A 16885-nucleotide genomic window follows, 5' to 3' on the forward strand; every position below is an offset into this window, starting at 1 on the left:
AATGACGTGGACTAATGAGAATTAAATGAGATCATGCACAGACCTCAGTTCTGTCTCCTTAGATGGATAGCCCCTCCATGTTTCACAAATGTCTCCAGGAGAGCCATTATTTTCTAAATTACTACCATTCATTAGGCGCTGTACATGATCTCATTTAATCATCGTAACAATCAAGCTAGGGAGACAACACTTTCTCCATAAAGGCGGGGGGATTATGCTCCAGCTGCATTCTAATATGTCAACTGGGACTTCAAATATGGGACCTCAAATATGGGACTATGTGTTGGCCCAAAAGCCCACTGAAAGAGACTGGCAGGGTCGCCACCTGGAACGATGGTCTGAGCCACAAGCAGAGGCCAGGGGTTAGAGGTGTTAGAGGGTCAAGGTTAGAGGTGTACCACAGTCTTTTCCCTGGATATTCTCAAAAGGTGTTCTCACTTCCTCAAGCTGAGGCATCCAGAAGTTCCCTTACTTTCTCCAATCTCAAGAGCAATCAGTTAAAGTAGTAATAATAATAGCCACTGCCACTTGGAGTACTGTGTGTCAAATCCAGTGCTTTATATGCTTTTTCTCATTAAAGTCTGAAAGAAATGACCCGGTGAGATTGGCACTAACATTTTGCAAATAGGCAACTCTACGGGGCTTACAAAGATGAGCAACTTTGGTTAAGAAAGAGTAAAGGTTAAGAAAGTGTAAATGGTGGAGCCAGAATATGAACTCAGGCAAATTTCAAAGCCCACATTCTTAGCCTGATATTTCCCTGGAGGAAAGGAAGTTCTCTTCATTTACTTCTTTACTCCCATTTTATTTCATTTATTTTATTTTGCTTTGCTTTTGTTTTGTTTTTAGTTTGTACTTAAGTTTTTAATTCCAGTTAGTTAACATACAGTGTTATATGAGTTTCAGGTATGCAATATAGTGATTCAACACTTCCATACATCACCCGGTGCTCATCACAACAAGTGCACTCCTGAATCCCCATCACCTATTTCACCCAGTAACCCCCCACTCACCTCCTATTTTAAAAGTAGGTATTTTTATTTTATCCAATGCCACCTGTATGAATCTCATTTTTTCTGGTTGTTTTCCAGAATGAAAAACCTATTTACAAAAACTTCCTGTGTAACTATAACCACACTATTGGAAAAATTTGGTAGTGAATAATATTTCCACCTGGTTTGCATATCCTACAAGAAGTTATTTCCACATATTCAGGCTCAGTTTCTCTTCCAGGTGGGAATTCCTCCACAAAGATGCTCTGTGTTCTGCTAATTCCAATCTCCCATATACAGAGTAGTCAGGCAACATTGAACACCTACCTTATGACTGTTTGCTTGTTGGGGTCATACAGAGACATGAAGAGCTCAGCATCTTCCCCAATTCGGCACACAAAGTTCCTCACAAAGACATAGAGGCTGTGGGTGGGGGATGAGGAGATGCGGGCATACATTCCATAATCTGGCTGGTCTTTTGACTAAAAGTTGGAGGGGGGAAAAAAAGGAGAAAAGTGGAGAAAATCAGCCTAGCACTACTTAGGACTCAAGCCTGAAGATTTCTGTGTTATATCCAGGTCTATCAACAAAAGTTCCCGTGATCTAAGCCAAGTCACTTTGGCTCTCTTGGCTTTGATTTTCTCATCTTGGGAAATACCTTTGTTTAGCCCCAATCTTCCTCATAAAAGTTAGTGTCATAAAAAACACAAACCATAAAAAGAAAAAAATGCTTAAATGGACTTCATTAAAACTAAAAACTTCTGCTTTTTAAAAAATGCATTTAAGAAAATGAATAGGCTAGGAACAGACAGGGAAAATATATTCACAAAGCATATATTTGATGAAGAATCTGTATTTAGAATACAGATACACAATTGTATATACAAGTATACAATTGTATTTAGGACATACAAAAAGTCCCTACAACTCAATGATTAAAAAATCAACCCAATTAAAGTAGGGAAAATATTTGAGCAGACACTTCACAAAAAAAGATAGAAATGGCCATGGCCAGTAAGCACATGAAGACATGCTCAAATCACTAGTCATTCAGGAAAATGCAAATTAAAACATGGTGAGATACTACCACACAACCACTAGAATGGCTAAAGTTAAGAGACTGGCAAGACCAAGTGTTGAATGAATGCAGAGCTACTGGAACTCTCATATACTGCTGATGGGAATGCAAAATTGTATAACCCTTTGGGAAATAGTATGATAGTGTCTTAAAATGTTGAACATACCCAAATTATAGAATATAGCAATCCTATTGTCAGGTATTACTCAAAAAGAATGAAAATATATGTCCACACATATGTTTGCAAATGTTCGTAGCAGTATTAGTTATATAGCCCCCAGGTGGAAACAATCCATATGTCCAATAATGGACAACTAGTTGATGGTATAGCAACTCAGCATTAAAAAGAAAAAAAAAATAATATACGTAACATGAACCTCAAAAACACCAGGCTGAGTAAAATGAGTCAAACACAAAAACTGTATGAGTTCATTTATATCAAACTAGAAAAGGCAAAAGTGCAATCACAGAAAATAAATTAAGGATTGCCTGGGCCTAGAGACTGATAAAGGGGATCAACTACAAGGGAACCCAAAGAAACTTTTCAGGGTGACATAACTGTCGATATAATGATCATGGTGGAGTTCACTCAACACTATATTTTAGTAAGATTCAGTAGACTGTAGTTCATAATGAATTAATTTTGTGTGAAAATTATCTTAATAAAACTAAAAATAAAGTTGTTTTCAAATAATGCACAGCGATCAAAGAATTTTTTAAATCATAAGTCAGATTATGTTAACCTTGAAAAAAAATTGTTTCTTTGAAATCTTTTGTTGGCTTTCCACCACACTTGGAATAACATCGTAAGTCTTTTCCATGACCCCTCAGGCCCTGAGAGAGCTGACTGCTGCTCCCTACCTCTCCAAATCATTGCCTATATGTTCCCACTGCTATCATGCCCTATCTACACTGGCCTTTCTATTCCTTGAACATTCAGAACACAGTCCTATCTCAAGGCCTTTTCACTTACTATTCCCTGTGCCTACAACACTTTACTCCTAGATCTACCCAGGTGACTTCACATCATTCAAGTGACAACTCAGATGTTTCTTCTGAGAGAGGCCTTTCCTTATGTTACATTTTAAAATAGCTCCTGATTCATTCCAATTCATATAGAACTAGCTTATTGCCTTTTAGAGACTTATCACCATCTGAAAATAATTTGTCCATTAATTTATTTACTTCTTACTGCCTTTCTTCTTTTCTCCTTTCTGAAATACGAAATTTCCATGAGAACAGGAAACTTGCCTTGCATTAAACTACCTGTGGGATGGATGCAGAATGAATTACAGACCCAAGTACAAAAACACAATAAAATGCATGAGGTTACTGATCATCTAAGGTCATAGGACAGATGTCTCCTTGAATCATATAGAGTCTGATTAATTAGCCTATTATTTGAAGTTTATGATGTGCTAAATGACTGCCTCACTTAGCCAAAGCCTATTTTACAAAGCTCACCATTTCTTCTTTGATGCGCTCTGTGATTTTATCAGTCGCTTCCTCATGGGCATGGAATAAGCTGATGACGCTGGTATTATCAGGGTCCAAGATATTTCCGTCATCATCTCTGACAATCAGGTCCAGCTCAAGAATTCTGAAAAGCCAAAACAGAGAGTGAGGATAAATCAGGGGAGACTTAAGACTTTAAAACGTTGGTGAGAAGTTTATACTAGTAAGTTCCCCTGGTCTCTGAAACTTGCAGACTTCCATGAAACAGCTCTATATTAATGGCCTTGCACACAGCTGCAGGGCATACTGGTACATTTCAGCTTCTTTGGGTGGTACTGTGGCAGTGTGTATTAAATTTTCTTAAAATGTGTATTTCCTGCGATGCTGAATCTAGAGAAACATCCACATTTGAATGAGGACGTGTGTTACAGCACTGCTTGCATCAGCAAAGTGTTGAACAAAACCACAATGTCTATCAAAGGGAGAATAACTAAATAAACTGTGACCTGTAATGGAATTCCAAGTAGCAGTGGATAACAAATATGATATAGCTTTAATGTGTTTGATGATATATCTCAATGAAAAAAATAAAGTATGGACAAATGCATACACTATGTTAATATAAACAAATAAACCAAGCCAGATATATTACCCGGGAGCATATACATGAATGACAAGAAAAGAGAGAAAGGTCTGGATAAAAAGCACCAAACCACCAATACTACCAACATGGCTACCTGTGAGGAGGAGTAGGACCCTGGGACCAAGAGGGACAGAGGAGTCAAAGGAGACATGTGCCTTATCTTAATTTGTTTTATAATATAATAAACATAACATAATATATAGCAGAGAAGGTATTCATATGTTATCTATTCAACAACATTTTTTAATGTAGTTGCTAGAGAAAAATCTCAGATATATTGCTTGTTACCTACAGCTTGCTCTTTAGCTCTTGGACTTCTAGGCCACAAGGTTTCCCCTGCTTGGTATTGATTTGTTTCAATTTGCATCTGCCATTCTGATCAGCATCAATGATACAGCAAACACATGGCACTTGCTGTAAATTCATGGATGTTAAATGTTTTATGTACATTAATGTTTTTATGTACTAATACCTCATTTTACAAATGAAGAAAAGACCAAAGATATGAGGACTAATTAATTTGCTCAAGATCACATAGCTAGTTAAAAAGTAATATGGCATCCTGGTCTGCACTCTTAACCTCTACGGTATACTTTCTAGATGGGAGGCATTTAGGAGTATATTGGGTTAGGGGACCAGGAGTAGGTTTGTAAAGGCCTTGATTTGAAGTTGTTTTGCACTTGATGTTGAGAAAGAGGACCTCAGCTGTCCATACAAAGAAGGTAGGTGGAAGTGGGATGATGAGACTCTGAGAAGACCAACAGTGTTCCTACTTAGGCACCATTACTGAGTACCAGACTCGGAAAGGGCAGCAAGGACAAATGAAGGAGGCTAAGTTTCCATCTCTTATTTGAGAATCAGATTGAGAAGCACATCTCTCATCTCATCCAAATGCAAACAGAAGGGAACCAAGGTTCACCCGTTTGTCCACATTCATTACGAAATTAACTTCCAACTAGATATGACTCGTAATGTTGCACAGCCATGCTGCCGAATGGGCAATGTTAAAGGGGAATAAATGCTTTCAACTAATGCTGAGCAGAGACTCGTGTGACCTCAGAAAAGATGGAGCATAGCCAATACATAATTTAATGCCAAGGTCTCTCTAGCTCTTTCTCTTCAAAATTTATCAAGTGGATTTTGTTCTAAAATGTATGAATAAAACATTCTCCAGGGTATATGGAGCTATCTTGGGATTTGGAGGAGTCATTTGAGGATTCCTCACTCCTTGAAAACCAAGGAGCTTGCCCATTACTGGTCTCATGTGGAATTTTAGAAGCTTTAGTAGTCACAGGCCAGGACTGTCAGGATTCCCATAACCCAGGGTCAGGAGAGGCTGCCAATTGAACAGCAGACCATTTGCTTTGGAGAAATGAGCATTTTGACATTTTCTCCTCTGAGATAGACCCACACTGCTCTCTTCTCTTCAAGAAAGTGCCAAGATGTACACAAAACAAGAGTAGGGGAAGAAGGCTCCACCGTATGCATTTTTCAAAAATAAAAAATTTTAATGGAAATGAAAACAGAAATGGCTCCTTCTGTGGCTCCTGATCATCCTCTGGACAAATCTAAACTCCTTTACTTGGCACTTAGGCCCCTCACGGTTCTTGGCTTCCTCTCTGTGTTCAAGTTAATCTCTGAGCTGCTCCCACATTCATTCATTCTCTCTCTCTCTCTCCTCTCTCTAATTTCTTCACCTAATAATTCCCATTGGTCTTGTTAGATTCCAACCTGGTGTCAGTCAACTTCCTGTCTCCTACTGCCCTCTTGTCCATGCTTCCTGCTCTTATGAAAGGCATGACTTCCTACTCAAGTGTCTGTTGACTTCTCTCTCCTGTTTTAATCTACATGGTCCTTGGAGGCAATAGAATGCAGTATTAGTTAAACACTTGAACTCTGGAGCCAAGCTACTTGGTTCAAATTTCAGTCATCTGGGGCAAAATGATTTAATCACTCTGTGAGCCTCAGTTCCCTCATCTGAGAAATAGGGATGATAATAGCACCTACGTACCTCATAGAGTTGTCATGAGATTTATCTGAGTTAATGCATGGAAAGTGCTTAAAACAGCACCTGGTAGGTAGTTAACAGTCAGTAAGTTATTATTGGTTCTCATTGCTTGCTTTTAGTTGTTGAGGTAGTGGCTGTATTTTATAAATATATGTGTCCTAGAGGCCTACCAGGTGGTCAACAAACGTCTGATGTCTGAGTGAAGGAACAAAGTGAATAATGGGAAAAATAGGCTGATTCTGGTCAGTCCTCCAGCACTTAATTTCTGGCATTCTTCCCTGACTCTCACAGCATGAGGTGGTGTACCTCATGCAGCTCTTGACCTCTCCCCAGAGGTCTGGCCTTCTGGCTTTCAGGAAGCCATCCACCCCATATCAGAGCTCGGAGCTCCCAACACATCAGGCCAGTGATAATTGAAGGTGTCCAAATCTCCCTCCCTTCTAGCTGCCTCATCAGGGAAGAGCGGTGAGAAGCAAGGGGCCCCCTAGCTCAGAGTCTCTGTTTCCAAGGATGCCTCTCACTTCCCCAAAGAGAAGTGAATGAAACTGAAAGTACAGGGCTGGTCTCGACAATGCTATAGAGAAACAGCTGACTTGGGAAGGACTCTCTCTCCTCCTCCTTCTCCAATCACCACCATTCATGTACTTATTCAAATATCATCGAGCATTTCCCATGTGCAGATTCTGTTCCTGGCACAGAGAGATGAATGAGATGGCCACGCTCTTACAGAGGTCCCATCACAGCAGGGGAGACAGACCAGTAGGGGGGTAATTATTGTTGAAGGTTCTAAGAGCCTGCAAGAGCACCTAACCCAGCCAGGGGTGGACAAGGAAAAATCAGAGAAGGCTTCCTGTGAGCGGTCATTTCTTCCATCCTTGGCCTTTTTTCTTAGGATCCTCGTGAAGAAACAACACCTGAAGGTCACAGATGCCATTATTACAAAGCAGCAAAACTCCCTAGATACTCACACTCCCAACTATAACTATACTCGACTAAGAGATATCACTGCACCAATGGTGGCAGCAGCTGTGTGGCAAACCCTTCCTGTCACTTGAGGTTGATGTGCATTATAAGCAGATTTGGACACACTTGCTAGCTGCCAGCAGGAGAACTAGCAGAGGGACTGTGCTCCTGGGATGGGAAGTAGCTGGATGTTAGACCTGTTGACTTTCCTAGTGCCCATGGATCTTCCTAGTGCATACGACAAAAGGGCAAGAAAGCCTGGCTGCCTGGAAATTTCCTTCTTATCACATTGAATGGGCTCTTTCTACTTCCCCCTCTGGCCTTGTGGCTCAGCCTTCTGACCCATTTCACAATCTTCTAAACCTGCCATGCTCTCTCATGCACTCCTACCTTCCCTTTTTTTTGGCCTACTTAATACTTCTTTGTCTTTCAAAATTCCCCTCAGGGTTACCACCTTCAGGGTTCCTTGACTTCCTTCTCCAAGTTGAATTAAGGGTACTCTTGTTTCATAAGCCATCAAACTGATCACAATTCATATCAACAGTTTACTTGTAGCTTACTCCTAACCAGACTGCGGTTCCTTAGTAGACAGGAGCTTTTATTTCTACAGCCTCAACAGCTGGCAAGGTATCAGACCAATCATGAATGTTCAATACATATTTTTTATCGGGATGAATAAGCAGGTGAGTATGATTTGGAAGCCATCTAAATAGCCAGGAGGGAGGGAGGGCCTTTACAGTTCTCAAATGCATCTAGGTAGCCCAGTAACGAGGCCTGTGGACTCTGGAGCTAGATTGCTTGGGTCTAAATTCCAATTCTGCCATTACTAGCTATGTGATTCTGGACAAATTACCTGACCTCTTTAAGAGCCTCAGTTTTTTCATCTAAAAATAAAGGCAGACGATAAAACTGCATGCCACATAAAGTTATTATAAGAATTAAATAAGACAGTGAATGTAAAACACTTAGCATCAAGCCTGGTACATAATTAGCTCAGATTAGGTGTTACTTATAATATCATTATCACTACTATTATTATCAGTGGGCTGTCTTGCCTCAAAAAATTGTTTCATGTTCTCCTTAACTGCAAGCATTCACACTCTAACCACTTTCTACTTCTTCCCTTTTGAGGAAACACTTTTGTAACTATGCATATGAGTTAGCTGATGGCATATGGCTCAGATAATTTAGCATGGGGGAAGGGACAGTAAGTCTCACACTGAGATTTAAGAGGGAGTTTTATAAGTACAGGAATAAAATGACAACTAAGCCAAAAGTGAACCAGCATGACTGTGCTCCCCAGCCCCTTGGAAATAGGCTAAATGAGTGCCGTAAATCTCTCAGCCTGGTAATAACCACTGCATAAGCAAGCCCTCCTTCCACTTGCATGTCCCTAGGTCCCATAGGGGTGATAAGAAAGGCACACAAACACTGCACTGGTAACAACCTTCTTTCTCTCAAATAGAAAGTGGTAAACATGCATCTCAAAATGAAACCAGGTTTCTCTGGAGGGAGACAGGGAAGAAGGGGGGTGGGTAGGAGAAGACAGCATCTTCTCAGAGGAAAGAGAGGCTTACTTGTTGCCATAATCAATTTTGGATGTGACTTTCTGCTTCAGTTCCTTCAGCTCATCCTTGGGCAGAGTTCCTGAGAGGAGCTGGGACCGCCACTCCATCAGGTCATACATCATGGACTGCACCTGCATGAACCTTTCCTTTTTGCTGGCCTACAAGACAGGAAACAATGCACAATCACCTGTGCTAAGGGCGTGTGGGCATTTATGCGGCAAACTGTGCCAGTCAGTGAAGTATGTTCAGGGGCCATGGATGGCTTGAGGATCTCTCCTGGCCCCCACCCAGCTACCGAGAGACTGGGCGGTAGTCTCTGTCATCTACACATTTCCTTCCACTGGGCCACAGAGACTTCCAGAAATGAAAGTAATAATCCTGATCACTTCTTGTTAAAGAAAGGGTGATCTCTGACTCCCATCAGAACAGATACTCGAGGAGTGGAAATGCCATGAATATCTTCTGTAATGCAGGTCCCAGAGATCAGGCTCTTCAAGGGCACAAACCAGGGCTATTTTTCTGGTGATAAAGGCCTATATCTAGGGCAGTGTTCCCCCAAGTGTGATGTGCACAACCTGTAGGACACAATGGCTTCTGGTGATACAAAGACACAACATTAAATAACATGGACCTATATGGTGATTCTCCTTCTATCCTTCTGTATAAAGGAAGGAAAAAGGCGTGGCTTCATGGTAATATGTCTTTAACCCCTCTCTCATGTTTACCAATTACTTTTTTAACAAAGAGAGAGAGGTCTTGAGTTCAGAGCTTTTGACTAGTACTATAGCAAGCATTTAATAACGTTGCCTTGTTTTCATTGTATTTATTTGAATAAAGTTCTTCTAATTGTGCCAAGCACTTTGGCTTTGCACTTGGGAAAGCGTGTGTGGTATAAAATTATATATATATATATTTTTAACATATCTATATACATATAGATATATTTTAATATAACAAATATGTATATATTTGTTATATATAACATATATTTTTTATAAATATATAATTATATAAATATAATTTTTAAATATATAAAAATATATGTTATATATAAATATGTTTATAATATGTAAATATACATATAAATATATATGTATTATATATATATATATATATTTGTTCTTTATCCCCAGGTCTTGTCACAGAATTCCTAAAGCTCTGGAACTTCCTGAGTGATAAGAACCTTTTTTTCTTATTCATAATAAGCTCCTTTTCACCATACCTGAGTTTATGTTAATGACATGACTCTTCGTGGCCCCCTTCACAGCTTCTGGATGGGGGCTGGATGCCAGAAGAATTTATCATGTGATTAGAGTGTTGGAAATTTTAACCCCACTCCCCTAACCCTTCCCCTTCAAGGAAGGGAGACAGCCTAGGGATGGACCTCAGTCACCAATGTCCAAAGATTTAGTCAATCATCCCCATGTAATGAAACTTTGATCAAAATTCTCAATCAACAAGGTTTAAAGAACTTCCCAGATGGTAAACATATCTATGTGCAGGGACAGTGGCATGCCAAGAGAAGGCATGGAAGCTCTGTGCTTACTCCCATCCTAGTTCCTTTATCTGCTTCTCTTCCATTTGGTTGTTCCTGCATTGTAGCCTTTACAGTGTAGCCTTTACTGTTTTACAGTGATCATAAGTATAGCTCTTTCCAGAGCTCTGCAAGTTGTTCTAGGGAATTAGGAGACCTGAGGTGGAGGTGGAGAGGAATGATGAACCTCTGAATTTGTACTAAGCTTAGACAGAAGTGTGGGTAGCCTAGGGACCCAAGACTTGCAACTGGCATCTGAAGTGAGGGCAAACTTGTAATTTTGAGTCTTTAACCTATGGAATATGAAACTGATTCTGGGTGGTCAGTGTTAGATTATAGATCATCCAGCTGGTGTTGGAGAATTGAGAATTGTTGTTGAAATGACATGGAATGCTGTGAAATTTCTTACATAAATTATTTAAGTTTATTAGAAAGGGAGCCAATTTAAGTATTAAGTAAATATTATACACGTGGTATGCAGACATGGCTAGAATCATGAAGAGGATATTGGAATACCAGAGATTTAAGGTTCTCCTTACTAGGGTAAAGGGCACAATGGACTTAATATTCAAAGATTTCTTAGGGGAAAACAAACTTTCAGGGTGTGGTGTATATGATGTTTAAAAAGGGGTAGTGGAGATGAATAATTAAACCACTTTAGGGATGCCCGGGTGGCTCAACCCTTTGGCACCTGCCTTCAGCCCAGGGCATGATCCTGAAGTCCTGGGACCTAGTCCCACGTCAGGCTCCCTAAATAGAGCCTATTTCTCCCTCTGCCTGTGTCTCTGCCTCTCTCTCTGCGTCTCTTGTGAATAAATAGGTAAAATCTTAAAAAAATAAAATAAAATAAACCCCTTTAGCTTCAAGTTACTGTTTTCCACCTAAACTTTCATATCAACTTTTGGGAAACTTATAGAATTGGATGTGCCAATTACCATATATTATGAAGTATCCGCAAGGGAGTCGACATTTATGACCATAAAAGTTAAGTCTACAAATAGCGTATGTACACCAGCAGGTGTGCACAGTGCTGTAACAGACATGCAGTAAGCCTTGGTTGACATTTTCACTCTCAGCTTAATGGTTTTCTTAGCTAATTGCTTTCATTAGGAGCTTTAGAAGCATCAAAGGAGGATTTAAAATTAGATTTGCTTCAATACAGGGAAACTAAGTGCAAAATGCACTCTGTTTTTCCAGGGTCAAAACTTCTTCATAGATCTAAGGACAATAGCCATTAGTTGATTAATATATAAGAACGGTATTTCTCAAGGTATTGTCAACAGACTATCAAATCAAAATCCCCAGGGTTTATTAAAATGTAGAGTCCCATTACAGGAAGCTTATTTTTTAACAAAAAATTCTGCACTAGTTTTAAAACAGAAGGATCACCTCAGACCCCCATGTATTATGGCTGGGTCACAAGCTCACTGTGTGGCTTTGAGAAAGCTACCTAACCTCTCTGGGCCTCCATGTACTCATACTGTTTGTTCTACTATGTCACTGGAGCTACTTTGGCCTGCCCTGCTATATAGCCAAATTCCAAATCTGAACCAAAGCAAAGACTGCCATTAGCTTCCATACTAGGGAGCAGGGTTCTGAGTCTCACCACGTAGAGCTGTTTCCAGATGCTGCCCCATTCCCAAAGTGTCGTTGTCACTTCTTGTGCCAGAGGAATTTCTGCAGGAATGATGTTCTCGATATTTCTATTTAAGGTGGGAGACAAAATTGTGTGAAATTGAGACCCAGGTGCTAACAAGATAAAATGCTAGCAAATTTGCATTAAGCTGCAGCTGCTGAAAGGGCCCTTGCTGGCAGAAGACTAAACCATCCCCAATAGCCACACCAATTACATTATGCAAATACAAGGAACTTCCTTTTTAATGTCCTCCTTCACTGGGGTGGGTCTTGCAAGCTCATTATTCAGGATTAATCGACTTTAATATAATTCAAAGGCAGCTGCCAGTGAAAAGTTTGATTCTCCAAACTTCCTAATATCCCCTCAGAATCAGATCTGAACAGAAATCAATTTGGATTAGATCTCCCATTGCATGGGAAAAAAGAGACACACAAATAAACATGGGCACGGAGAAGAGGGATAAGCTGATTCACATCTGCCAAGCCAGGTTTTCAGAGCTGACAGGACAGAGACATCTATGAGCCCTTGAGGGTCAAGTCTGGTGAAAAATAACAAATACCTTCTTTTCTCCACTGTCACTTCCTTGATGTAGATAAAGGATTTAGGGAAAATACCCTGTTGGAAATAAAATGAAATAAAATAAAATGGCATATCCTTACAGAAATAACTAACCCCAGGCCTTCATGTTTTTTCCCAAAAATAATTGATAAGTGAAACCCTCAAACTTTACAGGAATAATTCATTCTCTTAGGTCTACTTCTCATCAGTTCTCTACCAGTTGTTCTAAATACTATAACAGCCCTAGGTTCCCAAGGATGCTCCTGTCCCATTGTGGACACTCCTGGCAGAGGGACAAGACAAGAGCACATACAAGACTCACGCTAAGTGAGACAATGTGCTCTGTCTTTCCCTGTCCTGCCCAATTCCAGGAAAGCAGTCACCCTTCACAATCATGAATAGCTGGAACGTCAGGTCTTAAAGCAACAGTACCCTTGATTGCATATGGCTATTTTGATGAGACATATTTTTCCCTGGACTTATTTTATTGTTTTTTGGAGAGCAGAGCAGGATCATGCCTCCCAATACAGCATGTCAGGAGGGAGGAAGGAAGAAGTGTCTTATTTCCTTGCCCCCTAAGTTTGGCTCAGTTAACAAGAGAAGCTTATAAATTACTTGGAAATTCCTTCATAAATTAACCAGTGTACACACTGGAGGCATATGCTTCTGCGCTAGACATCGTGAGCAATAAGACCAGTAAAACAGGCGCCTGCTCTTACAGAGACGATGGTGTAATATAGGGTTGGAACAAGTAAACTCCCTGAGGGCAGAGACTGGACTTGTCTCTGTGAGGTGAGGAAATGATGGATGCCCCCAAACAACTCTAGAGAGAGGCAACAGAAGAAGAATTTCAAATAAAACATGCACAATTCCATGGGGACTCGAGAAAGGGAGAAATCATATGTAATTGGCATATCAGGAAAAGTCGGGGGAAAAGAGAGATTTTCCCAGAGGTTACCCTTAAGGGAAAGGGAGCTGAGGCACCACAAGTGCCAAGGTGTAGAAATAGGAAAGCACAGGACAAAAGGAAAGGGAAATGAGACAAATTGGCTGGGGAGCTGCAGTGGGAGACAACTGCCCAAAGGGATTGCAGAATGGTATAAAGACATCCAATATTGTTTCAAATAAAAACAGACTGACCTTACCTGTAACATTTTGTGCTTTAGGAGGTACCCCCTATACCAATCTGCAAAGAGAAAAAAACAGGTCTCTTATGTATTCTTACGAATGTATTGCTGGTTTTGTTGTTGTCATTCTGTTTGTTTTTAACTAGCAAAGAAACTACTGCAAAGTGCTTTAGACTTTAGGTACAGATCCAAGTCTGGAAGCCCCAGGCTTCAACAATCTGTTGAATTTGTTGCCAACATCTCTAAAAAGCATCTAAAAAAACAAGGATTTCACATTACAATGCAAATTTCCTTGAAAAAAATAGGAGACCCAGTAATGGTGGCCAGTGCTTCCCCACAGTGACAGTTGGCCGATGGTGAAGAGCAGCTGGTCCCATCAGACAGAGCAGGTGCCTCCAACTCACCAACCTCCACCCAGCCCTTCACTTATTTCAATTATCTGCCTTAGTCCTGTGTTCATGTGCACGTTTCAACCTCTGCCTTCGAGACATAGAAAGGCTAAGGGAGTTTAGCAAACATCCTAAAATAATACCCATAGTTTTAACAACAGCAAATTGTGTCTAATATATGATTTGTAAAATTTAGTTATTATAAAACAGAGAAGTTCAGAGATAGGTAAAAGGATAGGAATTTTAAAAGAGTCTTCCCTTTGCAAGAATATCAAAAATGATTCAATTAACAGAAGTCCAAATTATACACAGTCCTCGAACAAAATGAGCCTCAGTGTAGCAAGTATTGATGACTATAATGAGTCCACTGGCCTTTGGAATGATTCAAGCACAGCCAACTAGTGGCATTTGTCATCTTTGTAAATAAAAAGCATCTGTTGGGAGCCTCATTAGTAAACCCTCATTACTGGGCTAACAGATTGTTGTCGAAATATGTTTTCAACAGACATACGTGCAAACCCCCAAACAAGTTAAAATGCTAAGTCACCCTTCATAGTTATAAGCCAGGTTGAAGGTCAGGTCCTAAAGAAAATTCTAAAGCAACAGAGGCCCATAGTGGCTCCTATCTTGAGAAACCGAAAGATGAAGGAGACCGAGGAGAAAAAAAAAAAAAAAGCAAAACAAAAACAAAAACAAAAAAACAGAAAGGAATGGAGGTCAGGGAGAAAGAATCTCAGGTTTGGAATAAAGTACTGTTCTAGGCATTCATTATATAAAGTCTTTTAATCTCTGTAATAACAGGAGGTAGGAACTGTAATTATCACATTTTGCAAGAGTGGCCTACCTGAGGCAGAGAGAAGCTAAGTAACTTGCCCAGGGTTATAAAGCTAATAAGTGACAGTGTCAGGATTTGAATGTAAGCAGCCATCAAACTGTGTTTCCTGTCTAATGAAGGAAGGAGCACAGTGGTTGCCTAACTTCCTCCAATATCTGAATCCCTATGATTCCACTAAGCAATTTTCCCATTGAATATTTCTAGTGCTGGAAATTTCATGAAGCATCACATTCTATGTTTACACTTCTCTAATAATTTGTCCATAACTATTGGTGATAATTAACCATTAACTATAGCATGTATCCTTTCTGAGTGCTTACTATATGTCAAGAATTCTGGCAAAGTTTTTGTTTTGTTTCTTTCAAATTATAATTTAATCTTTACAATTCTCTAAAGTAGATACTATATTGCCTCAATTCTGCAAATGAAAATATAGAGGCACAGAATGATTAAGCAACTTGCTCATGGTCACACAGCTAGTGGGTAATTAACTAAGATTTATTTTATTTTTTTGAAATATTTTATTTACTTATTCATGAGAGACACAGAGAGAGGCAGAGATACAGGCAGAGAGAGAAGCAGGCCCCATGCAGGGAGCCTGATGTGGGACTGGATCCTGGGACCCCAGGATCACACCCCGGGCCGAAGGGAGGCGTTCAACCCCTGAGCCACCCAGGCATCCCTGTAACTAAGATCTAAATCCAAGCATCTAACCCCACAGAGATGACACTCCACAGCCTTGCACTATAACAACTCCTTCGTTTGTAGTTCTACCCTATGCCACCAGCGAAATATAAGAACATCTTTGCAATATTGCTAGCTACCATTTACTGATTACTTAATGTATGAAAAGCTGTATGCTAAGTGTTGTACATGCATTTTCTTATTTAGTCCTCATATCAATACTGTGAGCTAAGTACTATCATTCCCATTTCATAGATGAAAAAACTGGGGTTCAAGTCGGTTGATACACTGGGCCAAATCACACAGCCAGGATTCATGGGCAAAGCTGTGTGGCTTCAAAGCCAGCCCTCAGGGATCCCTGGGTGGCTCAGCGGTTTGGTGCCTGCCTTTAGCCCAGGGCGCCATCCTGGAGTCCCAGAATCGAGTCCCCTGTCTGGTTCCCGGCATGGAGCCTGCTTCTCCCTCCTTCTGTGTCTCTGCCTTTCTCTCTCTCTCTCTCTCTCTCTCTCTCTCTGTGTGTGTCTATCATAGATAAATAAATAAATAAATCTTAAAAAAAAAAAGCCAGCCCTCAATGCTGTTCTGACACATTAGTCCTTATGTGATGAGTATATATACAGAAAAACTTCTCTTAGAGCACAAATACAGACAAAGGTCTGTTAGTTGCAGTGACCTGAATCTACTTGTTGGCCAAGGCCACCAAAATCTACCAGAGAGTGGGAAAACAATCAAAGGACCAACAGTTCCTACCCAAAGCTCATGCTCACATCCACATCTCCATGACAGGGGCCCCATCAGGGTCCCTTGACTCCCTGGTCCAGGGACTCTGTCTACTTAGACCCTTGAGACTCAGTTACTTATGCATGCCTTGTAGTTTTTCTAATTCAACCAACACTGATAGTTCACATGACACTGGGCTAAGTACTTTCAGAAATAATCCCCTGTGACCCTTGATGAGAGGGCTTATTACCACCAGCACTTGCAAGATGATTATAATACCTCAACTGCATCAGGACTGTCCTCAGGACTTTTTCTGACATCTCCACTCCCGCTAGGTCATGGACTTCCATGACTCCTGATATTGGCTCCGTAATCTGGTCCCGTCAGCTGTATCTGGCTATACTCCCAGACCCCACTAGGCAGATAATAGTAGTTGGCATCCGTAGCAAAATCCATGACAATGAACACCATGATCGAAAGCAGACTGTGTTAACACAGCACTTGAGGTATCCCAGGACTTGCCCCCAGGCTGAACACACTTTCGAGTCAAATAATATCACCATTCACGAGATAAGCACTTCTGTTTTTAATACAAAACTCACAAAGTGCATCCTAGGGGAAGATGAGAAAAGGAAAATGTTTTCATTCTTCTGGACAATTATGAAGTACTAATTCCTCAAATTGTCCTCCTTTCC

General features: G+C 40.4%; 1 protein-coding gene across 1 annotated transcript in view; it reads right to left on the bottom strand.

Annotated features, from left to right (window-relative positions):
* Positions 1 to 16885, bottom strand: part of DOCK2 (dedicator of cytokinesis 2) — a 397956-nt gene that overhangs the window by 353362 nt on the left and 27709 nt on the right. Inside the window, exons 3-8 of the mRNA XM_077895573.1 lie at positions 13581 to 13621; positions 12437 to 12492; positions 11848 to 11944; positions 8717 to 8865; positions 3535 to 3670; positions 1320 to 1474 (exon numbers count right to left, since the gene is read on the bottom strand). Of these exons, the coding sequence (XP_077751699.1) occupies positions 1320 to 1474; positions 3535 to 3670; positions 8717 to 8865; positions 11848 to 11944; positions 12437 to 12492; positions 13581 to 13621 (634 nt within the window). The remainder of the gene's footprint in view (positions 1 to 1319; positions 1475 to 3534; positions 3671 to 8716; positions 8866 to 11847; positions 11945 to 12436; positions 12493 to 13580; positions 13622 to 16885) is intronic.

Source organism: Canis aureus, chromosome 4 (assembly GCF_053574225.1).
Source record: "Canis aureus isolate CA01 chromosome 4, VMU_Caureus_v.1.0, whole genome shotgun sequence".
NCBI classification, from domain to species: domain Eukaryota; kingdom Metazoa; phylum Chordata; class Mammalia; order Carnivora; family Canidae; genus Canis; species Canis aureus.